This window comes from Procambarus clarkii, chromosome 50, assembly GCF_040958095.1.
Source record: "Procambarus clarkii isolate CNS0578487 chromosome 50, FALCON_Pclarkii_2.0, whole genome shotgun sequence".
In the NCBI taxonomy this organism is placed as follows: Eukaryota; Metazoa; Arthropoda; class Malacostraca; order Decapoda; family Cambaridae; genus Procambarus; species Procambarus clarkii.
The window spans coordinates 9,252,870-9,279,673 of NC_091199.1; the positions used below are offsets into that span (position 1 = coordinate 9,252,870).

General features: G+C 41.2%; 2 protein-coding genes across 2 annotated transcripts in view; one reads left to right on the forward strand and one right to left on the reverse strand.

Annotated features, from left to right (window-relative positions):
* Nucleotides 1-16,108, reverse strand: part of Col4a1 (Collagen type IV alpha 1) — a 163,522-nt gene extending 147,414 nt beyond the window's left edge. Inside the window, exons 1-2 of the mRNA XM_069303481.1 lie at nt 15,828-16,108; nt 15,160-15,203 (exon numbers count right to left, since the gene is read on the reverse strand). Coding sequence (XP_069159582.1) covers nt 15,160-15,203; nt 15,828-15,895 — 112 coding nt within the window. The 5' untranslated portion in view covers nt 15,896-16,108. The remainder of the gene's footprint in view (nt 1-15,159; nt 15,204-15,827) is intronic.
* A 245-nt stretch (nt 16,109-16,353) lies between these two features.
* LOC123772701 (collagen alpha-2(IV) chain) overlaps nt 16,354-26,804 on the forward strand; it is a 46,314-nt gene continuing 35,863 nt past the window's right edge. Inside the window, exons 1-5 of the mRNA XM_045766035.2 lie at nt 16,354-16,550; nt 21,377-21,500; nt 22,371-22,595; nt 23,177-23,343; nt 25,366-25,493. Of these exons, the coding sequence (XP_045621991.2) occupies nt 16,467-16,550; nt 21,377-21,500; nt 22,371-22,595; nt 23,177-23,343; nt 25,366-25,493 (728 nt within the window). The 5' untranslated portion in view covers nt 16,354-16,466. The remainder of the gene's footprint in view (nt 16,551-21,376; nt 21,501-22,370; nt 22,596-23,176; nt 23,344-25,365; nt 25,494-26,804) is intronic.

The following is a 26,804-nucleotide window of genomic DNA, read 5'->3' on the forward strand; positions in this document are numbered from 1 at the left end:
GAGAGAGAGAGAGAGAGAGAGAGAGAGAGAGAGAGAGAGAGAGAGAGAGAGAGAGCACGAGAGCACGAGAGCATAATACGGGTCAGCAGTGAAGAAGGGTCAAACTTGCTGGTCACCTCGGGCAACACTGGGTATGTGTGCCCGTGTCTCTCTCCAGCATGGCTTGCTGGCCCTGCAGCACTATACGCATCACTACCTTCACTTTACCCACCACCACTGTAACTACCAACACCTTCACTATACCCACCACCACTGTAACCAACAACATCTTCACTATAACCACAATGAAAGAGATATCAAATACACGTGAAAAATACTAGAGGGACAGGTCCCAAATCTACACAGTAAAATAACAACGTATTGGAGTGAACGATATGGAAGAAAATGCAGAATAGAACCAGTGAAGAGCAGAGGTGCCATAGGCACAATCAGAGAACACTGTATAAACATCAGAGGTCCGCGGTTGTTCAACGTCCTCCCAGCGAGCATAAGAAATATTGCCGGAACAACCGTGGACATCTTCAAGAGGAAACTAGATTGTTTTCTTCAAGAAGTGCCGGACCAACTGGGCTGTGGTGGGTATGTGGGCCTGCGGGCCGCTCCAAGCAACAGCCTGTTGGACCAAGCTCTCACAAACTAGAACTCCCAGAACCTCATCAAGCAAGTAAGTGTATGCATGGTTATCTTGGATCCCCGATTTCGAATCGTGTCGGGATTGACAGAGGATTGTGACCAAAAAATATAATTTGTGTTTCAATTACTGTGAAACATGTAAAGAGAACAGCATTTCCAAGCAGTTTGTTTTTCGATTTAACAAAATTTCCAACTCCACTGGGAAAGGGGGGATAGAGGAGGGGGAACTCGTCCATCTAGGCTTCTAGGCATACTTGAAACATGGATGTAAACAGGATGAGGGGTTGGGGCGGATGGGCTATAATGGGATAGATTAGCTTAGTTCATTTATTATGTACCCCATACCCATCCTGTGAGTGAAAAAGATTAGAGGCAAATAATGGGCTCAGGAAGTCAACCCAAAATGTATTTATTTATTTATTTATATACAAGAAGGTACATTGGGATTGTGAGGATACATAGTATAGTAATTACAATCTTGTAAAGCCACTAGTACGCGCAGCGTTTCGGGCAGAGGGAAATTTCGGAAATTTATTTAGCTAAACATATTACAGCACTAATGAGCTACTTACGTAGTTAATACATATAAAAAATATACACATACCGTACATTGGGTTGAGAAAGTACATACACTGCGGTTTGTGTTACATACAAAGCCACATAACAATTGGTGTCTTAACGTCATTCCCGTCCAGTGGGCGAGTGGCACAGGAGACAGGCTTGCCCACTCACAGGTGGTGAGTGGGCAAGAGTGTCCAAGAGAAGGTGGGCAGGCGACGACAAGCGTGTGTGGGTGGGTGAAGGTGGACTCGGAGGGGGGACGGGCTGGGACAAGAGGGACTAGTAAGCAGGTGGGCAGGCAAGGACACGCATGGGCGCCCTCCCGCGTGGATAACATTGGGGTAAGCTAGCGGAGGCGTGTGTGTGTATATATTGACTTGTGGGAGCGTATATAGGCTTGGGTGGGCGTATATATACACCTGGATTTACGTATATAGGATTGTGTGAGCGTGTATATACATGAGTGGGAGTATAAATTGTCATCCACACTTCCGTGGAAATAAACATTCCATTCAACTGGAATGTTTAAGACTGCTCACAGCCCAGTTGATAGAGCGTCGGCGTCACACGCTCGGGGTCCGAGGTTCGAGTGTAAAATATAAGCTCTTGACCTCACCCACCCATTGCATTCTAATCGAATGCATTAGGAAGTGATGTGGTGGAGGCAGACTCCATATACATAGTTCCAAATGTCGCCAGAACACAGCCTAATTGGCTCAGGAATCTGTACACCGCTTGACTGACAGTTGAGAGGCGCGACCAAAGAGCCGAAGCTCAACCCCCGCAAGCACAACTAGCTGAGTACCCAAATAAAAGTCCACAGTAGTACAGAACAAGATCTTTAAAAAAAAACTGAATGTTATACTTATTTACCTATAAACGATTTACAAAAATTGGAGATGGCAGTTCCGGTGACCAGGACCCGACGTCACACCAGGCGCGCCGCCCGCCACGAGGCCCATCACCAACTAACACTATTATCAAGCACCACACAATCTAGGGTCACTGACCGCCCCCTCCCTCCCTCCCCGGGTTCATGACATCACATAATACACTGCACTGTTTGGGGAAGGGAATATGGGTCAGGGTGGAGGGAATATTGGGTGGGTTGTTCCAGTGTACACATACATGCGTGCGTGCGTGTGTGTGTGTGTGTGTGTGTGTGTGTGTGTGTGTGTGTGTGTGTGTGTGTGTGTGTGTGTGTGTGTGTGCGTGCGTGTGCGTGTGTGTGTGTGTGTGTGTGTGTGTGTGTGTGTGTGTGTGTGTGTGTGTGTGTGTGTGTGTGTGTGCGTGCGTGTGCGTGTGTGTGTGTGTGTGTGTGTGTGTGTGTGTGTGTGTGTGTGTGTGTGTGTGCGTGTGTGCGTGCGTGTGCGTTTGTGAGAGAGAGAGAGAGAGAGAGAGAGAGAGAGAGAGAGAGAGAGAGAGAGAGAGAGAGAGAGAGAGAGAGAGAGAGAGAGAGAGAGAGAGAGAGAGAGTGAGAGAGAGAGAGAGAGAGAGAGAGAGAGAGAGAGAGAGAGAGAGAGAGAGAGAGAGAGAGAGAGAGAGAGAGAGAGAGAGAGAGAGAGAGAGAGAGAATATAAGAAGGAGGAGGGTAGGTAAAAGAGTATCGCCATTCAATTTCCCCAATCACTTCAGTACGCCATTAAGATGCTAGGCTGGAGCGCCCCAGAGCCAGTACTTTCAGCAATCAATCAAAGCGGCTGAAGCGCACAAGGCAAGCCGGCCATGAGTCACAAGATAATATTTACGAGAGGCTACCCTCCCACCTGGCTTCCATCAGTGGCGAGCCGGATGAGTGATTAACCTCAGCCAGTAAACCAGTCTGCTCGTCCCCGACCACAGCTGTTTACACCTGGCCCTCATTTACACAGAGTTGTAATAGCGACCAGGCTAACATAAATGTGTAAATGTTTATACATTCTTTCTCGGGGCAGATATACACACACACACGCGAAATTTCCAGACAAGCTAACGTTGGCCTTGCTGAAAAGACCTAGAAGTTACCACCAGAGCAACCACACACAGCACAAGGCAGTATACTATAACAACTGCCACCTTCCATTATAATAATTAATAATAACAATAATAATAATAATATTTATCATTAATAATAATATTTAATGTAAGCTCAGGTACAAGCAGGAATCAGGAACACAGGCAGGCAGGTAGGTCCCTGCATTCAAAATTTTAGAATCATACCTCCAGCGTGTGATCGACCAGCCGTGCCAATCACTCAGCCGGGCGTACATATATATGTCCGGCGGTAAGCTGCGAACACTAAAAGGCATGGCTAATCAGGCTATTAAGCAGGAGATGTTCGAATCATTCAAATCGCAACACTGTAAATGCTTCACCCACGTACTACAAAATACTAATCAGCAGCAAAACCTAAACACCTAACTTAACTAAACCTACGCCTAACTACACATAAAATGTTAATATATAATTTACATATGATAAGCCTATTTTTAATACACAATACTATTAAATTGATGAATGCGTCTTGGGGGGGGGACGGCCGCAGCTTTAACGATCTTGGCCAGAGGACGGCATGAAATGCAATTAATTGTCAACAGAACCTAAACACCAAACTTATCCAAAGCCTATAAATGCACAACATGCTAATATACATTAATTCATATTTGAGAACATCACTATTTTGAGTGGACAGTACGTTAAATTTGGTGAATGCGTCTTTGGGGTCGGCCGCTGGAAGGAATGAACATATAGCCTGGTGACAAGTTGTAAATCGTGCGTAAAGCGCTTTTCGTTCATAAACATGAGGTTTAGTGGCTGTAGCAACGAACATTTAGCCTTTGTTTATGAGCTGAGGCTGCACAGAGTAGAATAATCCATGTGAGAAGTAGAGGCGCCATAAGCACGGGTAGAAAGCACTTCTGCCAATTCTCATCTAACCTTTTTAGAAATAGGGCACTAAACAAGATATGTTAAATGAGGATTTCCGTTTGCGAACGTTTAGCGTTAATTTCCAATTCTCCAGTAAAGACCATTCAGAGTAGCTTAGGCTACCTTATCCTTTTGTGATATATATATATTATTATCCCAATAAACTTACTTGATAACATAGGTGAGAGTTTATTTAGTTCAAACTTAGAAGAAGAAGATGGGATCTCGGTTCCAGTTTCCATCATCAAAATCTCAGGTTTCAATTTCTCCCGCGACACATATGGTTGGATCCCATCGTAAGAGATAAAAATAGGCTTCTTTACTGCTGGCTGTAGTGGGGTCTGCAGTTAACACCGTGTTTACCCTTAACCAAACAGTTTATACTCGGTAATGAGCGCCCACGTACGCTACAGTATTTAAGGCAGATACACAATCATTTTTTTTATGGCGTTTAGGCAGTTGGTAAATCACACATATTCGAGGTTTAACTAGCCTAAATTTTCATAAAAAAAACCCTGTCACTATGAGCCTAAAATAAATGAAGACACAAGGAACCTAAAATAATGAAGACACAAGGAACCTAAAATAATGAAGACACAAGGAACCTAAAATAAATGAAGACACAAGGAACCTAAAATAATGAAGACACAAGGAACCTAAAATAAATGAAGACACAAGGAACCTAAAATAAATGAAGACACAAGGAACCTAAAATAAAATGAAGACACAAGGAACCTAAAATAATGAAGACACAAGGAACCTAAAATAAATGAAGACACAGGGAACCTAAAATAAATGAAGACACAAGGAACCTAAAATAAATGAAGACACAAGGAACCTAAAATAAATGAAGACACAAGGAACCTAAAATAAATGAAGACACAAGGAACCTAAAATAAAATGAAGACACAAGGAACCTAAAATAAATGAAGACACAAGGAACCTAAAATAAATGAAGATACAAGGAACCTAAAATAAATGAAGACACAAGGAACCTAAAATAAATGAAGACACAAGGAACCTAAAATAAATGAAGACACAAGGAACCTAAAATAAATTAAGACACAAGGAACCTAAAACGAAGAATCCCCTTACATCAAGGACCGAAAATCAGCAAGAGGTTTCATCAACTGCAAAGGGAAAAATTTGCAGGCTAGTGGCCATATTTGTAGGCTTCGAAGACATAACAGTTTGACTGTAAAAATTACCAGATTTAATGTGACACTGCATCTTATAAGGTGCAGACCTGATAGCGAAGACCTCGTAATATTCCCCGACTTTGCCCCCGTGAGATATCGTAAGCTTGACTGTTGGTTGACAAATGTTAACTCCCTTGTTTGACAGTCTCTTCACTTAAGACAGTTGAGCTAGTTCCAGCTGCGTCTGGGTACAGACTGTGTGACCAACGAGGGGTTTCTTCATATTAGTGCGTGTTGGACGCATTTATAAATCTACACTAAAATCTAAATGCTTCTCTGGCTGGCTGGATGTTCACTCACAGGACGAGTGATGCTGCCCAATATACTCGCATTTTGGGGCAAAGTCTAAATTTATAAAAGAATATTTGTCTAAGATTGCCAAGTCATGTTCCTTTTCGAGGTGAAGAAAAAGAAGTAAATAACTGTAAATAACAGTTTATATATATATATATATATATATATATATATATATATATATATATATATATATATATATATATATATATATATATATATATACTGTATATATATATATATACTGTATATATATATATATATATATATATATATATATATATATATATATATATATATATATATATATACTGTATATATATATATATATATATATATATATATATATATATATATATATATATATATATATATGCGAACAAGCCTGAATGGTCCCCAGGACATATGCAACTGAAAACTCACACCCCAGAAGTGACTCGAACCCATACTCCCAGAAGCAACGCATCTGGTATGTACAAGACGCCTTAATCCACTTGACCATCACGACCGGACAAAATGAGGTGATAGCCGAGGCTATATGAACCACCCCACCGCCGGCACTCGGATAGTTATCTTGGGCATAGCATTTTACCAAATCACCTCATTCTTTGGGGCACACGTGAGGAACACAAATGCGAACAAGCCTGAATGGTCCCCAGGACATATGCAACTGAAAAATGCAAATATTTCAGTTGCATATGTCCTGGGGACCATTCAGGCTTGTTCGCATTTGTGTTCCTCACGTGTGCCCCAAAGAATGAGGTGATTTGGTAAAATGCTATGCCCAAGATAACTATCCGAGTGCCGGCGGTGGGGTGGTTCATATAGCCTCGGCTATCACCTCATTTTGTCCGGTCGTGATGGTCAAGTGGATTAAGGCGTCTTGTACATACCAGATGCGTTGCTTCTGGGAGTATGGGTTCGAGTCACTTCTGGGGTGTGAGTTTTCAGTTATATATATATATATATACTGTATATACTGTATATATATATATATATATATATATATATATATATATATATATATATATATATATATATATATATATATACTGTATATATATATATATATATATATACTGTATATATATATATATATAAAATTTGGACAGAACTGTCTGGTATGAACTCACAATTGGACAAAATTACATACTATAATATAAAAGAAATAAAATTATACTACTTACAAAAACACATGCAACTTAGGTGAAGTGACGAAATAATGAAATAATGTAAAATCTCAGTCTTCAACGTTGATACTCCAGCCTCTCCTAAAGTTACCAAATTTCAAGAAAATTAAATTTTAAGCGCCTACCCTTTACCTACTATTGTTATACCAGACCTCACAACGAATGCGATCGATATATAACACTCTTTAGACAAGTGCATGTTGTATCAATACTTATTCGAAATTATAATTATAAATACAAAACTTCAGTTAACTTATACAAGAATAAACCATTTAAAAAACTTGTAGATTACCAGTTGAGTAACTTGTAAGAAACTTAAATATTGCACAATTCTGAACATCAAATACTGTACTACACGTCGTAATTTAATAAATATAACTATGACAAGAGTCGTCACTCAAAATGAGTGTTGACGACACAATTCAGGGGAAACTAAAACATATATAGTATGAAATCTACGTTAACTGTAAGTGGAAACAAATGGTTTACTGTGATTTACAGTATACAGTTGATCAGCTGAACCTCTACTAACTAATATTGGTTCAGCTGCTCAATTGTATACTGTGTGTACTGTAAACCTTTTGCTTCCACTTACAGTTTATGTAGATTTCATCATATATATATGTTTTAGTCTCCCCTAATTTGTGTCTGATTTACTCATTTTGAGTGATGATTCTTTTTTATATTTATATTTGCTTAATTACGACAAATATACTGAACAATATTTAAGTTTCTTAATTTGAAAGTTGTTTAAAATGTTTTATCTTTGCATATGTTTTTTTAATATTTGTAGTTATAATTATAATTTCGAATTAGCTTTGGGTATCAATGTTACAGATTGTCAGATTTTATTTAGTTTTGTTATTTTACGGAAGTTGAAATGTAATTTGTCCTTTGTATAACTGTCCCAGTTTTTGGACCCATTGTTTCCACTTACATTATATAATATTAAACTATATGACTATCTTAACAAGACAGTCTGGGTACAAGTGACAGGATGAACAACCCAGCGAGTTTTCTTCCTATTGGGGAGTGTTGTACATGTTGCTATGGCGGTGTGTCCACTCACAAGGTGAGTGGCGCTGCCCAATAAACTCGCCCCTCGGGGCAAAATTTAAACATTTAAAAAAGACGGTAACTTGCTTAGCTAAATGTAATCGGGGTTTAGTTCCAAAACCGATTATATGTCTCTGTAACCCTTCCAACTACCGCTCTGAGGATGGGGTGTATTGTGCATAATAAATGAAGAAAACTAAAACTACCGAAGCATGTGATGTTTGGCTCTTTCATTTGTCTAACAATTTTCTGCCAGACTAAACCAAGACAGCTCAGGGTGGTTGGTCGTTGTTTATACTGACGGCTCTCGTTCCCGCCACACCCAGCAAGGCCGCTTCTGGCCCTGGAGGGCCACTACCAACACCCGGCTCCATCGAGGACCAGTGTTTCCAACCTGGGGGGTTCTATCCAGTCATGGACTTGAGTACCACTACAACTACCACTAGCACTTGAGTACCATTACAACCACCCGGGGGGTCCTACTTGCCTAAGGCCAAGGGGGGGGGGCACCGGGTCATAATCCTATATGAACACTACCACCGCCTGGGGGTCCAAACCGAAGGAGAAAGAGAGAGGGAGAAAGAAATAGATAGATAGATAGATAGATAGATAGATAGATAGATAGATAGATAGATAGATAGATAGATAGATAGATAGATGGATAGATAGATAGATATAGATTCGGGGCATCATGGGGGCGCCACAGTCACGTCCGGGGCCGAAAAGAATCCTGAGACAATAAACAAGATAGCAAAGAGCTGCGTGAAGCCGTCGCAAACTGGGAGATCAACGCCCTCCTTGTACTGGTGGCGAGGGCGTGGTAGAAGTGTCAGAGTACAGGCTGTGGGCGGGGCGGAAGGCTTGATGATGTACAGGCTAACCTTGTCCATTCTCCCCCTCACTACACAAGATACTGAGAGGAGTAGACAAGGTAGACAAGGACAGCCTTTTTAAGCTGAGAGAAAGTAGGACAAGAGGACATAAGTGGAAGTTGAAAACACAAATGACTCCAACAAGTGTAAGGAAGTATTCGTACCCTGGACGTTTGGTCAACAAATGCAATGAAAGAAGTTGTGGAAGCAACTTCCATCCACAACTTTAAAGTCAGAATGAATTTGAACGTCATAATAGTTAAACTATAACGCAGCAGGTATAACAAGGCTAGTAATAGGCGGGGCATAAACGATTGAGAGGTCGTATTCCAGGGAAACTAGTGGATAAGGCTCACTATGAGCTATGAGATATTAACACTTCATGTTCAGAATAGTAAAAAAATGTTCAAAACAGCAAAGTGCCCCCATAATCCGATACTGTATTTCTACCATCCGGAAATTTAATCTGGTAGGCCTATTGTTATATGGGGAACTATTAACCCCCGCTATACGGGAATATAATAAAATTAGCATAAACACATAGTTACAAAGCTAACTAACTTTCCATGGTTACCACCAAAATGTACAAGTAAAATTCGTTTTACAAAGCCACGGAAACAGCCCTACCTACACTAAACAATTGACCCCAAACACTTCTCACGACCTAAAATAGCCCGTCCTTCAGGAACAACCTTCCCCGGAGAACCAACTGCGACCCGAACTCTACATAACTACTTGTATGGCTCCAACAACCCTACGGACTCCATGAGAAGCTACAGCAAAACCCGGCTAGGATGGGATGGCAGATGTGGGCGGGGTTCACACAGTGGACCACAGAGGGGGCGCTGTCTTCCTTCTTTATCCGTCCTTGAGCCATCCCCCATGGAGGAACAAGCACTACTTGAAATATCTCTCGTCACAAAGTTGAGCAGCTCTTTCATCTTCCCCTACTCGCCCACACACCCTCCTCCTCCTCCGTCGACCAGCAGCTGGAAATGATTGTTACATCATCTACCGAGTTACAACACATCTCAGTGCAGCTAAGCCTGCTTCCCAATGGCGTATTCAATCCAGGTTCATGTTTTTTTTTAATTTTGCTCCATAACGGGAGTTTCTTGGGCAGCGTCACTCACCCTGCGACTAAATTACCACCAAAGCAGCAAGTACATCACCTACATTTTTCCATTCGTTGTGTACTTTTAATAAACTTCGAAGTATTTAATAGTTTACATTCAAATCGTCAATGTTTTATGAATCATATTTAATGGGCGGGAATCACAGACAAACGTGTTTTAGGTCAGATGAGTTAAATGTTAAAATTTGTACCTAAAATGTAAGTAGTTATTGATGTGTTTGAGGTACTGTTTGCTTCAACGTCACCGAGACCCTCAAAATGGCGTCAGCAGGAACACCAACTAAATTCAAAGATATTCCCGTATTATTACCCCCATAAACACTGACACTAGCCTAGCACTGTCCAGGGTATCTATATTTCTCACATCCTGACCTCTACTTTCAAACCAATGGTTACATTATCCCTTTCTGAACCTAAATTTGTCCAACTTCAACCAACCAAGAGTAGATGTAGGGACACTAAAGAGGAGGTACATTGACGTGACTTACTGGTGATCGTACTAGGCTAGTGGTATATAATTAAAATCTCATTTTGCTGGTGACTGCAACCACACTTGATATAGTGCTACACAAATTCGGTTTACAAACATTTATTACAATTTGACTGGAAAATACTATCAGAGATATGTTACGTGAATGTTCATCAACAATGAAAAGCTTTGATGAAATGGTATGATGGGGTGGGAGTGTTGCTTGGCTGGTAGAGGGCGGTGAGTGGGAGGAATGTGGGCGTGAGAGGAAGCGAGTGGGGGGGGGGAGGGAACAAGACTGGGACTCAGTGTGTGGTGGGCGAAGAGGGAGCAGCATTGGGGGCGGGGGTCTTGCCAGTGGTGAGGAGGGGAAGGAACGTGAGCCAGTTACGTATACATCACCCCAAAACAGCGTTGCATCCGACACGTATAAATTCCACGCTAAATGTACCTAAAATGGGGTTCCTGCGACAACTCCGAGGACGAAATGTGCCAAGGTCGCTAATAACAAGAGTGACGAAGCAGCATTTGCCTAATGAAAAACACCTGGCCGTCTTACTAAAAGGAGTGGGATAGCACTATCGTCTCTCTGGTCTCTGTCATTCTCGACTCCTCACTCTGTTTGAAGTCCATGTGAGCGTCACCCTAAGCAAACCAATTAAATAATTATACTTAAATATAAATGCAGTATCTTCCTGTCAAAAAACAGGCTCGAGAAATGGAAAGCTGAAGACTATTTATAAATTTTGAAGTCATATGTTCAACTCATTCCAACTGCATACATCGTTCCAGGCTGAAGAATTCTACTTGGTAAACAGTTAGTACCAACGTCTAACAAGCTACAAACACACCGACATTCTACTAAAATCCGAGCCCATGTTATCATATCTAGAATGTAAACAAACAGGCAGGTGCTAAGTTTACATATCTATAGTAAGCAAACAGGCAGGTGCCACTGAGACAGTACCAAGTTGATAATATGGACAGTATAAGGAAACACATAGGTGCCTAGTTGACACAGTACCATGTGATCGAAATAGTGCCAAACTGACACAGTTTCAAGTCGACACAGTGCCAAGCTGACAGAATCCCAAGTCGGCAGTGCCACGTAAACACGACCAAGCCTCGCATCAAAGTAATGAACAGACAGCAAGAACTCAAACATTCTGCACTGAGTGTACTTCCTGTTAGCACTAGCAAAGCACTTGATAAAGGGTAAAATAATGAAGATCATGGGATCAATTCACACATTGAAGCTACATAATTAGAAAGCATATGCGTGTCCAGGAAAAGACACCATGAATTGAAGCAAAGACACCTCAGTTACACAAAAGGAAAGATAAAGCGCTAAGAGATGCGACTTTCAAGTCAAATAATGAAAATATGCAGACAAATAGTCAAAATATGCAGTGAGCTATGCACTATTTCCGAATGAAATGTTTAAAAACTAGCCTACTTGTATTCTCATCTCTTCGAGTGCCATTCAGTCAATAACAGCGTCGAAGAATACGTATTTTGCCGCTCGTAAAATCCCACTTGTGCTTTTCGCTTAATTAATACACCAAATATATACCGAAATGGCATAACAGCTGAACATACATGGCAAGTTCCGGGTCGATCAGTCCTGAAGCGGAACTTTAGGCTTTAAATTCAAAAATTCAAGATTAATGGTCGAATATATTGACCACCAATCAGCATTCGAAAATATATACATACAGGTGCACTTAAGCTGATATGACACGTTTCAAACGGTGTTCAAACACATTATTCCACATAATATGGCGAAACAAAAACAATTAAAAATACAAACTTGAATATAACTCCCAGGAATGCATTCTCCACCCCCCCCCACTCACCCCAGACAAAAGTAAGCAAATCGCCAACGATAATATATAAGTATTCAACCTGTCACCCAGCTTTTTATTGCACCATATGAACAAGCTTAACTTCTCGCATCTATAGCCATGAGGTAGATAGACCATGAACGAGTATGTATGTGTGTGTGGACGGGCGGAGAGTAGTGGTGTTGGAGGATAGAGAGTGGTGAAGGATAGAAGGGGTAGTGGAGGATGGTGGGGTAGTGGCGACGGGCAAGGGTGGGTATGCGAGACTGTATCAAGCGAGTGAAGGAGTCGTTCATAGAGACAGTAGAGGAGCTTCCCGGTCAATGGCCCGCTGTTGACCTCTCTCCCCCTCTCACTACTCTCACTCTCACAAAAGCTTGATTTTTGTCAAAGTGATTTCAATGCCAGGTAAATAAGAACCTTTATATTATATCAATGGACCCATACTGGGATTTAAATTTTTCTTTTTTAATAATCGTTATCATCCGTGACTACCCCCCCCCCCTTTTTCACCATTATATCTCTACATCTTCCTTCGTCATTATTTTGTTACTACCCCTTCGTCATTATGTTACTATCCCTTTCTTCACCTTTATTTTGTTATTACCCCTTTCTTCACCATTATTGTGTTACTACCCCTTCCTACGTCATTATTGTGTTACTGCCTCATTTTTCACCATTGTGTTACTAACCCTTTCAACATGTCACTGCCCTTTCATCATTACCAACCATAACCGACCCCGTGTAACAACAACATCACCCATCTCTAACAATTAGTCATTATCACCAGTCACACATCATTCATTATCATCAATTACTGGTCCTCCCTTCATTATCACCAGTCACTGACCCCTCACCATCGTTATCACATCTTATAAAGTAACATAAATAATTAAGTTCTTATCTTCGCTAAAGAGGTTTCACTAAAGAGTAATACTAAAAAGAATAGAGAAGACTTTGCGTGAGGAATGCCCTGCATCTTGGTACAGTATTCGCTAAAGTTACACAAGCCAATCGTCACTTGTCACTGATGCTCGAATTGAATGGCACATTCATATCAAATGACAGCCACTCAGTTCAAGTTCCTGTATATCCTACCATATGAACAAACTCCCAACCAGTCAGTTTAGTTGTCATGCCATACAACTACAACGACATGGAAGAAAATGTAGAATAGAACCAATGAAGAGCAGAGGTGCCATAGGCACAATCAGAGAACACTGTATAAACATCAGAGGTCCGCGGTTGTTCAACGTCCTCCCAGCAAGCATAAGAAATATTGCCGGAACAACCGTGGACATTTTCAAGAGGAAACTAGATTTATTCCTCCAAGGAGTGCCGGACCAACCGGGCTGTGGTGGGTATGTGGGCCTGCGGGCCGCTCCAAGCAACAGCCTGGTGGACCAAACTCTCACAAGTCGAGCCTGGCCTCGGGCCGGGCTTGGGGAGTAGAAGAACTCCCAGAACCCCATCAACCAGGTATCAACCAGGTATACCAATCGAATATACATCCTAGCTAATCCGCTATACCCACCAAGCAAATAATATATACATTCCAAGTCAAATGAGATTCACTTTAGTGTGCAGTAATCTTACAACTGAGCTAAATAAACACACGTATAGCCACAACGTCAATTCTATAATTGGTGGTGGTCACTGAGATCATCTCTCTTCGTTAAGATAAATTCCTTGAGCACTTAAGTCATCTTATCACTCAGATTTTATAAACCCGCGCAGTATCCTTTAAAGAAGCCACGGTTATTAGCTCCAACTATTCACAGAGGCGTAAATTCACACGAACTCTGTAATTGCAGCGTTAGCAAGTTATTTTCATGGTTCAAAATCGGCTAAAAATCATCATCAGCGACCGTTAAACACGGTCCTATAGTTATCTCGCCAGACCATTGTTAACTCTGCCAAGAGGACGATGCCAACATGAAATTCACAGGAAATTCATTGGGGAATTTTTCCCCATCTATCGAGCCTTATCATTTTCAGTGCCATGCAGAATCACAACATTAATTTAGTGATATGTGCCTTACTAACAGTGTAAGTATGTAAGTATGTATGTAAGTAAATATATGGAAGACCAAGTTGACAATTAGTTGCGAATGTTAAAATTGTTTCCAAGCAGACACTAAGATGGAATTACTTAGACATGTCATACGTAAACGAAGCCTATCTACTCTCTCCAATGTACATTAAATGATAAAATAATATACAAGTGCTATTGGTGTCACAATAGGGATGAAGGAATTTTAACCTAATTTCTCCACTAGGCCTTTTATCCTTTATTTAATAAAGACAAAAAATTAACAGTGATTTAATGTCGAACCAGTGTCAATATGTGTTAGGCTATATATCACTCTTAAAAATTATTCCCGCTGAGTAAAGGGGAAGGAAACTATCAGGAGAAAGCACCAGACCATTGCGACTATATAGCACTGGGAAGGGGTCAGGATAAGGATTAGGGATGGGACGGGGGTTAGAAATGGTGCCCAACCACTTGGACGGTCGGGGATTGAACACCGACCTGCATGAAACGAAACCATCGCTCTACCGTCCAGGCCAAGTGGTAAAGGCACATAGATAAAGTCAGTTTAGTCAGTTACTATGCACCCCATACCCATCGCGTGGGTGGTGAAGAATCAGCTAAATGCGACACAATACTAATTGTGCTAGAGAGAATTGTCACATACCTCTCTTGAGTAGTGTATATATACAACCTCAATAGTGTTAATTATTCCCAGAAAAGAGTACTATTGCAGTTTGCCACATTTCCTCTTTAGGCTATATGTATATCCCAATATCAACACATATTTCAATAGTACTATCATATATGCCACACATGTGTACAAACCGGTGAAATTTATATAAATATCCATATATATATAAACGACAGCATCCTACTACCAGAAAATCGAAGCACACGAACAGAAAATGACTTCACACTCGGTAAGGTTGGCACTCCTGGCCAAGCATGCCCAATTCGGTACTTACCGACTCTGCTGTGTGGAAGGTATATAAGAGCACAGTAGCGCATCTGAAAGATGAGAGAGAGGGAAGGGGAACGCTGTTAGTTAAGGGGGCACTCACCAGCTGGCCACTACAATACTATTTCACTGTCAAACATCTTTAATCAGGGCATGCAAGATATATTTTTTTTTGTTTATTTTGGGCTCTCAAGAGTAAAAACAAAGTTGCTATTTCGTTTGTTGATCACAAGCTTAAATGACAAGAACTGCCAGGATAAGACATGTCGTTTGCACTCTGCTGAGGCTAACAGACATGTCGTTTGCACTCTGCTGAGGCTAACAGACATGTCGTTTGCACTCTGTTGAAGCTAACAGACATGTCGTTTGCACTCAGCTGAGGCTAACAGACATGTCGTTTGCACTCTGCTGAGGCTGACATGTCGTTTGCACTCTGCTGAGGCTAACAGACATGTCGTTTGCACTCTGCTGAGGCTACCAGACATGTTTGTAAACTGCTAGACATGTTTACACACCAATGAGGCTAAGACACGTCCTTTCCACACAGTTTGATAAATATATATAAGTTTACAGACTACCGGGACCTAACCTACATGTATTTGAAACACTATATGGGTACTGGAAGACGTATATAACAACGGTATAAATGTATATACATATATATATATACTTACAGCCAATAGCCCCTCAGAGAGAGAGGTGGGGCGGGTATCCTGCCCATCCCTCTGGTATAACCACCCATGTTTGTCTATACGACCACCATGCTATAAGAATACTACTGCAATTATCATAGGGGCGGCCGTGACCACGCTAACCAGAGACGGGGGATCGAACACGGGGGAAAGGCAGCGAGACTCGAGGAGATTCACTAGGGGGCACCCCGAGAGCCAAGGATGACCACGGGACACACGAACCCTGCCAGCGCTCACGCCACTCTGGGTACCCCAATACCCGACCACTGCCCGCCATCGTCCGTCTCACGCCTTCTTCGACCCCCTGATGCCAGTTACCTCTTAAGCATTCACCCATTCCTCCTTCACCCCCCGAGCTCGAGTGCCTCCTCTCAGGCAGGTTTAGGTAGCCACATGCGGGTATCTTGTGCTACGGTCAGCACTGATGGGCAGCAGAAGGTAGGGTAAATGTTGGGTAAATATGGTAGATGGGCACTGTTGGGGAGGGAAGGAGGCTGGGCTCCTTGGCGACACGGTGGGCCAGTCGGGTGTAGTGAGGGGCAGAGGAGGGCTACGTCGCTCCGCGTCTGATATGGCCAGACCCCAGCGGTGACTTGCTCGACGCCCGGATACTTTACCAAGATGCATGGGCCAGGGCCCTCCTCACGCAACGTCTTCCCTGCTCTCTTTTTAGTATTATTCTTTACTGACACTTCTTTAGCGAAGGTAAGAACTTTAATTATTGCAAAGTTATATTCATATTGGTTATTAGAGGGGGGAATTATTTGATTGTTCATCTAGAATGATGTATAGTATTTAAATTAGTAATACCCGTGTGTGTGTGTGGTCATTTGCCTGAATGTTGTAACGTGGGATGGTTGCTGTGTGAGTGAGGCTGAGAGTGCCCAGCAGACACTCTCAGTGCCTGAGTGCCCAGTGCTGAGAGTGCCCAGCAAGCTGAGAGTGCCTCCCACCAGTGTATTATCCCGGGCTGAGAGGGAGTGCCGCACAGGTTGGCGTCCCTGAAGTCCTTGGAGAAGATGGCGTCCGCCCCCGCTGGAAAGTTGGCAACCAAATGGGCGCAATAGCTTACCGGATTCACATCTTTCATGGCTGTACATATATTATTCGACACTAATTATTAGTTGAGATTTTCAGTCACGTACTAGCAATCTTAAGCTATTCTATCACTCTTAAGTGGTGAAAAAAACGAAATAAGACTCATAAAAAGTAGAGCCTTATTAATATCATAAATACGATTAATTATATGGAATTCATATATGTATTGCTGTTTGCCGCCCATCCTCCTGTTTAGATAGTACTCTTTATAACTGTGTTCACGGTAGTAACTAAAATTTGGTACTATTCATTGTATGGTTCAAAAAACTAAAACTAAAAACAAATTTAAATATTCCTAGGCCTAGTATAGCACATATCTGTACTATATTAGACCTCAGATAGCGTGTATCAGGCCCAGGAAGGTTAGGTTAGGTTGCCTTTGCAACATAAATACAAATTTTTTTCCAGTTTGTCCAAATTCATTAGTAACGATTTCTACTTTCTATGTACTATGGTCCTCACCGTTACTGTAAGTACTAACTTAACAGGAGGATGGGCTGTGTTATGGTAGGATACACGTATATGGGTTTCGTGGCACAATGGTACCCTCACTCGGTTCGATCCTCGCGATAGGACAGAAGCGCTTGGGCAAAGTTTCCTTTCACGTGATGCAGCTATTCACCTACCAATAAAATTGAGTTAAGCATCTGTTGTGGGTTGCATCCTGTAGGTTAGCCTTCAAGAACCTCAAAACTCTTAGACTATGAGAAACCATTGAGTGAAAACATTTATCATTGCCAAATAATGCGCCTATCAATTGGTTGATTGTTCAATAAATCCCTGAACTGTATGTTTAACAAATCTCTCCCCCTGTCCATGGAGGACAGAAGAAAATGTATGTATGTTGATTAGCACTGTAAATGTGTGGCCACGTCTGTGATAGAAAATAATAAAAAAAAATTCAGCGATTTACAGCTCATGGCCTTCATAGTGACTGAGAGTAATAGGGACAAAAAACAGCGCCATTACCACTAAAACATACACTCCAGTCAATATATTTTGTCCGAAAGCAATTGTATATATATCACTTTCGTGAAATAAATTTTCAAATTGATGTAAGGCGTTTTTTTTTAAACAATTGTATGGATCGAGTAATTTGAGAGAGGCTTTGAGCAAACACATCATTTGTCGTAGGCTACGTGTGTTTGGTCAGTCAGCCTCGCCCTCTTTCGGTCTGTAGCCTCCCCCCCCCCCCTGCCCCCGATCTAGCGTGCGCACGCTCCTCTTATCCCCCCCCCCTACGCACACGCATGTACACACACACACACACACACACACACACACACACACACACACACACACACACACACACACACACACACACACACACACACACACACACACACACACATTTCAAAGCGTTTCAAAGCATTTCCTATCTATAAAGCCAACAAACTTTGTAAAATCTCTTTATGTATGTACCTTTGCCTAAATAAAAATTATTATTATTATTATTATTGTTATATGACAAAGAGTGCTGGGAAGACGGGACACCACGAGCGTAGCTCTCATCCTGTAACTGCACTTAGTTAATTGCACTTAGGTAATTTCACACACACACATGAGTTACGAGGAGAGGCTGCGAGAAATGCACCTTACGACACAGGAAGACAGAAGAGTAAGAGGAGACATGATCACAACCTACAAAATCCTCAGGGGAATCAACAGGGTAGACAAGGATAAACTATTCAACACTGGTGTTACGTGACCAAGGGGACACAGGTGGAAACTGAGTACCCACATGAGCCACAGGGACATTAGAAGGAACTTTTTCAGTGTCAGAGTAGTTAACGGATGGAATGCATTAGGCAGTGATGTGGTGGAGACAGACTCCAGACACAGTTTTAAATGTAGATATGATACAGCCCAGTAGGCTCAGGAATCTGTTCACCCACCAGTTGATTGACAGTTGAGAGGCGGGACCAAAGAGCCAAAGCTCAACCCCCGCAAGCACAAATAGGTGAGTACACACACACACACACATACGCTCTTTATGTGTTTCTCTAGCAACAGCTTACACTTGGGGGTCGTAGTCAAAATGACCCGGGTTCGATTCCCGGCGGAGCCAGCATCAAATGGGCAGTTTCTTTCACCCTGATGCTCCTGTTCACCTAGCAGTAAATAGGTACCTGGGAGTTAGACAGCTGCTACGCGCTGCTTCCTGGGGGGAGGGGGTATATGTGTGTGAAGGAAAAAACAGTTGATTGATTGACAGTTGAGAGGCGGGCCCAAAGAGCCAGTGCTCAAGCCCCATAAGCATAACTAGGTGAGTACAGAGCGTCAAGTGGCAAATGGTATTCAATGTGAATAAATGCCATGTTATGGAATGTGGAATCAGATAAAATAGACCACACAACTACAAATTATGTGGAAAGGAATTAGACAACTCTAATAAAGAACGAGACCTAGGGATGGTTTTGGATAGTAAACTGTCGCCAGAGTTTAATTGTGAGAACATTGTGAGATTGTATATGTCGCTTTCCAACTTCAGACTCGCTTTTAATTACATGGAATGGTGAAATACTAAAGAAACTGTTCATGACTTTTGTGAGACCAAAATTGGAATATCCAGCAATTGTATGGTGCCCAAATCTCAAGGAGTACATAAAGAAACTGGAAAAGGTGCACAGCATACTACAAAGACACTTCCGGACTAAAAAATAAGAATTACGAGGAGTGACTAGAGACATTAAACATGCCGAAACTAGAAGATAGAAGAAAGTGAGGTGGTATGATCACCATTTACAACTTACTAGAAAGAATCAACCAAATTGACAAAGAGGAATTCCTGAAACCAGCAGCATCACGAACAAGAGGACACAGATTCAAACTAAGGAAACAAAGGTGCAGAAAAAAAAACATTAGAAAGTTTTCTTTTGCAAACAGCGGTAGACGACGATTGGAACAAGCTAAGTAAGAAGATGGTGGAGGCCAAACCCGTCAGTAGTTTCAACGCGTTATACAGCAAAGAGCACTGGGAATACGGGACACCACGAGCGTAGCTCTCATCCTGAGGTAATTACCCACATACAGATACGAGTGCTTACCTATCAGTGTCTATGGAGGAGTGAGGTCTGCAGGAGTTGAACTCTAGAAACCATTAACAGATAATCGAAAGGCACTTGCTTATCGGTGTGGCCAAAGACGCTTCTTATGAGTGTGGCCAAAGACACCTTTTGTGAGTGTGGCCAAAGACACTGCTTGTGAGTGTGGCCAAAGACACCTCTTGTGAGTGTGGCCAAAGACACTTCTTGTGAGTGTGGCCAAAGACACCTCTTGTGAGTGTGGCCAAAGACACTTCTTGTGAGTGTGGCCAAATACACTTCTTGTGAGTGTGGCCAAAGACACCTCTTGTGAGTGTGGCCAAAGACACTTCTTGTGAGTGTGGCCAAAGACACTTCTTGTGAGTGTGGCCAAAGACACCTCTTGTGAGTGTGGCCAAAGACACCTCTTGTGAGTGTGGCCAAAGACACCTCTTGTGAGTGTGGCCAAAGACACCTCTTGTGAGTGTGGCCAAAGACACTTCTTGTGAGTGTGGCCAAAGACACCTCTTGTGAGTGTGGCCAAAGACACTTCTTGTGAGTGTGGCCAAAGGCACTTTTTGTGAGTTTGGCCAAAGGTACCTCTTGTGAGTGTGGCCAAATACACTTCTTGTAAGTGTGGCCAAAGACACTTCTTGTGAGTGTGGCCAAAGACACTTCTTGTAAGTGTGGCCAAAGACACTTCTTGTAAGTGTGGCCAAAGACACTTCTTGTGAGTGTGGCCAAAGACACTTCTTGTGAGTGTAGCCAAAGGCACTGCTCGTAATTGTGGCTAAAGATATATACTGTACTTGTTTGTGTGGTCATGGCACTATTTTGTGTTTGGAAAAGGCACTGTTTGGGAGTGTGCCAGAGACACTGTTAGTGAGTGTGGCCAAGAAGTGGGTATACCTGAGAGAGAATGAACGGGTGTGTATAACAGTGGGAAATGTGTGAGTGCATAATATAATATGATAAAGAAAACATTGGTATAAAAAGCATGACAAGGATGCACCTGTTTGTTATATATGAAGAGTAACAGGCCTGGGTGCTTCCTCCGCCTCCTGTTGAGGCCGTGATGGAGAGGGGGAGGGAGGAGAGAGAAAGAAAAATGAGTAGAGAGAAAGATGAGTTGAGAGAAAGATGAGTTGAGAGAGAGATGAGTTGAGAGAGAGATGAGTTGAGAGAGAGATGAGTTGAGAGAGAGAGAGAGAGAGAGAGAGAGAGAGAGAGAGAGAGAGAGAGAGAGAGGTGGAGAACAAACTGAATGAGTTGAGAGAAGATAAAGGCTTACTTTATACATCGTTTTAAAGATAGACAAAATACAGTAGTACTGTATTAGAATAGATTCGGCTCTTTATTTTGTAGATCCTATTCAATGATAATGTTATAGTGTATTGCTGATTATTGCAGGTATGCCTAAACTGCTTCACCTGTCTGTGTGAGGGCCAGAAGGGATTTTTTGGAGCCCCAGGCATCCCTGGACTTCAGGGCTCAACTGGTTTCCCAGGACACCAAGGAGAAGAGGGCCCACCAGGTAGGACACAAACATTTCAATGCAGTACAGAAGAGGATTCATCAAGCACTTGTGTTTTCTTATAAAACATACCTGGATACCTGCAGAGGGTTTTGTCAGTTCCTCCCAAGAAGAGCTAAGGCCATGTACAGTTTTCCTTAATCATGGGGGATTATTTCACAATCCACAGGTTATTACATAGACACAGTGCTTCGGGGCTCATAAATTGCTTCATAATTGCAAACTAAGCTGCCATGATTTTAGAAAATTGTACACATTTCTCTTGTGGACATGTAAATGCTTGTTGAATCCTGGCTGAGTAATTATTCAAATTTAAGATTTAATACAATCAACAATTAAAAGAAAAACAACTTGTAACTTCAATGGCAAGCATGTTTTAGCATTTTGTTTAGAATCATTTTCACAGCTCAACAAGTTTATAATTCAATTCACATTGGAAGTACAGTAGTGAACAATGTTCTTCAAATCTGTGACCCCTTTCACTACCAAACAGAATAAAGCATTTGTGTTTCCCAAGTTCCAAGGTTTTCAAAGGGCAGCTTGCTCCTCTGAGCCTATGGCACTGATGCTGTAGGGCCATTATTGATATGACCGGCTCACGTGACTATCTCTGCCCATTAGATGCAAGCTACATTTCAGAATCTGTCTTCTCCCTTGTATCTAAACTCGTGTCTCAACTCTGAACAACGTGAATTTCAGAAGGCAATCCAGTATTAAAATCAGTTCATTTTATGGTGGGGACCTTATATATTTTTAAATATACTTTTTTATGAATTTAAATATTTGCAGTCACAAACAAATAATCTGTTACCGTATGCAACTGAAATTTTGACAAGTGCTGACCATAACTACAACATCAAATGTTCTCAGGCCCTGGAGGACCTATTGGGGATTATGGAGAAAATGGTGCCATTGGGGAGAAAGGCATAAGAGGAGACATGGGTATGCCAGGCTTTCAAGGGACTGCTGGTATTCCTGGTCTTCCTGGACTAGAGGGCCCAGCAGGTATTGATGGTCCACCTGGCTGCAATGGCACGGACGGTGCCCCAGGCCGAAGTGGTTTCCCAGGACCACCAGGTGTGAGAGGGCCCCCAGGTAAGATATTTTCTTAATTGTTTATGAAGATAAATAGTTGCATTAAATTTTTTTTCATAAATATAAACTTCTTGAACAACTGGTTTAGTCTTAAGTGTTTTTTTCCTCCCCCTCACCTTGCCCGAAACGCTATGCGTACTAGTGGCTTTAGGTATTGTATGTATTAGCTCTATCTTTAAATCCAACATTATTATTTGTAACTCATCTTCAATGTATGTACAGTACCTTTACCTGAATAAAAAATCTAAATCTAACTAACTCTAGTGACACCTATGATGCCATATGTTAATTCTCAGATACGCAGTTTAACATTACCATTGTCAGCATGTTTTTTCAAATTTTATCTTTAATTTAATTAGTGCAGTACTGTATTTTGGTATGTATTGAAAAAAACATGTAGGAATAAATTTTGCAATAACTAGTTTACTAATGCTATTTTTTACAAAATATCATAGAGGGGTTGAGATACAATTTTTACATAGGTACTGTATTTATATTTTTTATAAAACCAATAATGACGTGCAGTGTTTTGGGCTGGTAAAAGTCGAGACTAAATAACAAATCCTGTTTGGTTTATTTAGGTCCTGAGGGTAGTCTTGGGCCTGTTGGCGAGCCAGGTGAAGGTGGCACCAATTCAAGAGGCATCAAAGGAGATCAAGGAGAGCCAGGCCAGCTTGGATCCAGAGGATACAGAGGTTTACCGGGAACGCGAGGAGCGAGGGGGGACTATGGACTACCTGGTTTAATGGTGAGGGTGTTACATAATATCTAACAATCTGTCTGGGTATCTATCTATCTATCTCAAAACTTGAATTAAAACTCCGTTAAATTTTGAAGTCAAACTAGAAAAGATCATTGAGGCAAATGAGGGGGCAGGGATCTTTGACAAGCCACCAGCTTCCTGTCCTCGTCAAGACCACAAGTGTTAGTGGCCCTTGGGTAAATCAGAGCGGCCTTCCTAGACCCATATCTCATGCATTTTTAATCTACTATAAGGGTTCAGAAGGTCTCACCTGATAATTGAGTTTGTAAATTTTTATGCTAAAAATAAAGGGGCTAAAAAGCACCCAGAAAGAATAAGACTCTGGATTTGCATTGGGCCAACATCTTATGCTGGCTAGGAACTAGCCACTACAACATATATATATTCATTCATTGTTTCTTCTCAGTTTTCTAATTTTCATATTCAGAATTTCCAGAGGCTAAAGAAATTTCATGAAAGATTCCAAATTCATACAAACATCATTCCATTCAAGAAATTCATCTGAGAACAGACCAATCAGTCTTACTTCACACATCTACAGGCTCTTAGAGATAATTCTAAGGGAAGAAATCATCCAACATCTCAGAGTTCAGTCTTGTAAAAGAATCAGAACATGGTTTTGTATTGAAAAGAAAATCAAACTTTCCTTAACAAATCAAACTACAGTACTTAACAAACTTACATTTCTGGTAAAGGTAACCAACTTTGCAGACAAGGATTTCCAGTCGATGTAGTGGACATGAAGTTCTCTTATAAAGTCTTTGATAAGGTACAGTACCAGAACGATTGTCGCAGAAACTACAAGCACATTTAATCAAATGTAAAATACTGGAATTGATTCAGTGGTTCAAACACAGAGCAAGAGGCTTTCTTAAATAGAAGAGAATAAGATTGTAAAAATGTTGGGAGTGGAATACTGCAAGTTTCCATTATAAGGTTCAATTATATTTTTGTATTAGAGTACTGTATATATGGAAATGAATGTGATAAGTGGGGTGCCACAAGGGTCCTTTTGGGACCTACCCTTTTTGTCATATACTACATCAATGACATATATGAGATTATTACAAACCGCATCATCAAATCTGACCATTTGTGGAGTTCATGTAGATCTCTTTGTATGGCTTCAATATCGTTATCATTTCCCACTTTACCATAAATCTTTGTATTATCTGCAAATTTAATGATGTGGTTTGTAATATTCTCGTCTATGTCATTATGTATATGACAAAAAGGGTAGGTCCCAAAATGGACCCTTGTGGCACCCCACATATCACATTTCTCCATTCAGATTTGTTTCCATTTAGCACGGCCCTATCTTTTCTTTCCTTCAACCATTGTTTTATCCATTCTAATATTTTACCATTTATTCCATGAGCCCGTAATTTCCTTGCCAGTCTTTCATGTGGTACCTTATCGAAAGCTTTAGCAAAATCCATGTATACTACATCCACCAGAAGGCCTTTGTCTGAGTAGCTGGTTACCTTTTCCCAAAATGTGAACAAATTTGTAAGGCAGGATTTGTTTTTAACAAATACATGTTATGCTGATTGTACAAGGTTGTTCACTGAAAGATGATGAATGATTCCCTCCCTGAGGATTCTCTCCATGAGCTTGCAGATGTGTGATGTCAAGCTGATTGGCTGGTAGTTTTCTCTTGAGCTCTTCCTGCTGTTTTGGAAAATAGGGGTAACATTTGCATATTTCTAGTACTGTATAGAGGGACTATCCCTTGGTCCAGATACTTTGTGAAAAGTAGTTTCAGTGGCAGGCATAGTTTTTCTGCCAGTTTCTTCAAGACTTTGGATTGGATTCAGTTCACACCTGGGGCTTTTGAGTCTTTAGTTTGTCAGTGTGCTTTCTAATTATTTTGCATGTTATGGGTATATCCCTAAATTCATTATATATATATATACAGTATATATACAGTATACATACAGTATAAAATATATATACATATTTTCACCCAGATTTATTTATGTTTAACTTTGGTTCAATTGTGAACAGGGCATACGTGGTGTTGTGGGAGACAAAGGTCCTGTTGGTGAGGAAGGAGACCTACCACCACCCCTCCCTCCTAATGTGGGACCACCAGGAGAGAAGGGTGATCCTGCAATGCCGGGTCCATATTATGAGTATGTATCTAGTGTGGTTTTGTTTTAGTTGCTTGATAATAATGTAAAGTTTGAAGAGAGGAAGAAATTGTAAAAGTATGTTTATGTATAATATGAATTCTTACAAATATAGATGTATTTAAATATATCAGATAGCTACATACTGTACATAGACTCGACTTGAATCATACATAGAACCAGCTAGACTCGACTTAAATCATACATAGAACCAGCTAGACTCGACCTGATATTCACCTTGAATGAGTCAGAAATAAGGGAAGTCAGATTTGAAGCCCCCCACGGGAATGGATAACGACAGTATAACGACATTTGAGTACAGTATCTGGTCGAGGTAGGGATAACCTATCCAAGGAAGGAATCGGAACGCAAAAGGCTAAATTACCGAAGAGGAAAATATGATGAGATGAAGAACTTCCTAATGGGAATACCATGGGAAACAGAACTCAGAGAAAAGACTGTACAAGATATGATGGACTACATCACCCAGAAGTGTCAGGAAGCTGCAGACAGGTTTATCCCAGCCCAAACAGAGAAAAATGAAGAGCAAAAGAAGAATCCATGGTTCAATCAGGTATGTATGGTAGCAAAGCAATGGAGTACAAGAACATGGAGAAACTACAGGAATAACAGAACACCAGAGAGCAGGGAGAGATACCAAAGGGTCAGGAATGAGTACCTCAGAGTGAGGAAAGAAGCAGATAGACAGTATGAAAATGACATCGCAAGTAAAGCCAAGACTTGACCAAACATAATACCCAAAAGAGCCACAGAGACATTAGAAAGAATTTTGTCAGTGTCAGAGTAGTTAACAAATAGAATGCATTAAGTAATGATGTGGTGGAGGCAGACTACATATACAGTTTCAAATGTAGATATGATAGAACCCAGTAGTCTCAGGAATCTGTACACCAGTTGATTGACAGTTGAGAGGCGGGACCAAAGAGCCAGAGCTCAACCCCCACAAGCACAACTAGGTAAGTACATACATACATTCGAGTAGTATCTCCGGGCTTCTTGTGAATTGTCATCTAAATTTCAGTGGATGCAAATGCTGTACAATCACTTTCTTCATACAACCCACTTCTACTCTGCTATAATCTTAACCATATTCCATGTCTATTTCACATTATTCCCCATTTCTTTACACACTACATTTATCTGGACCTAAAGATTGCTTTTGACAGAGTCAAAACCAAAGAGGTTATTGTGGAAAATAGCGTGCACCGTGCCAATGCACCTTTTTTTTAACCTTCCTCCTTTCCTAGCCCCTCATATTTACTTAAATACTGTACTATCTCTTCACCTGTTTTG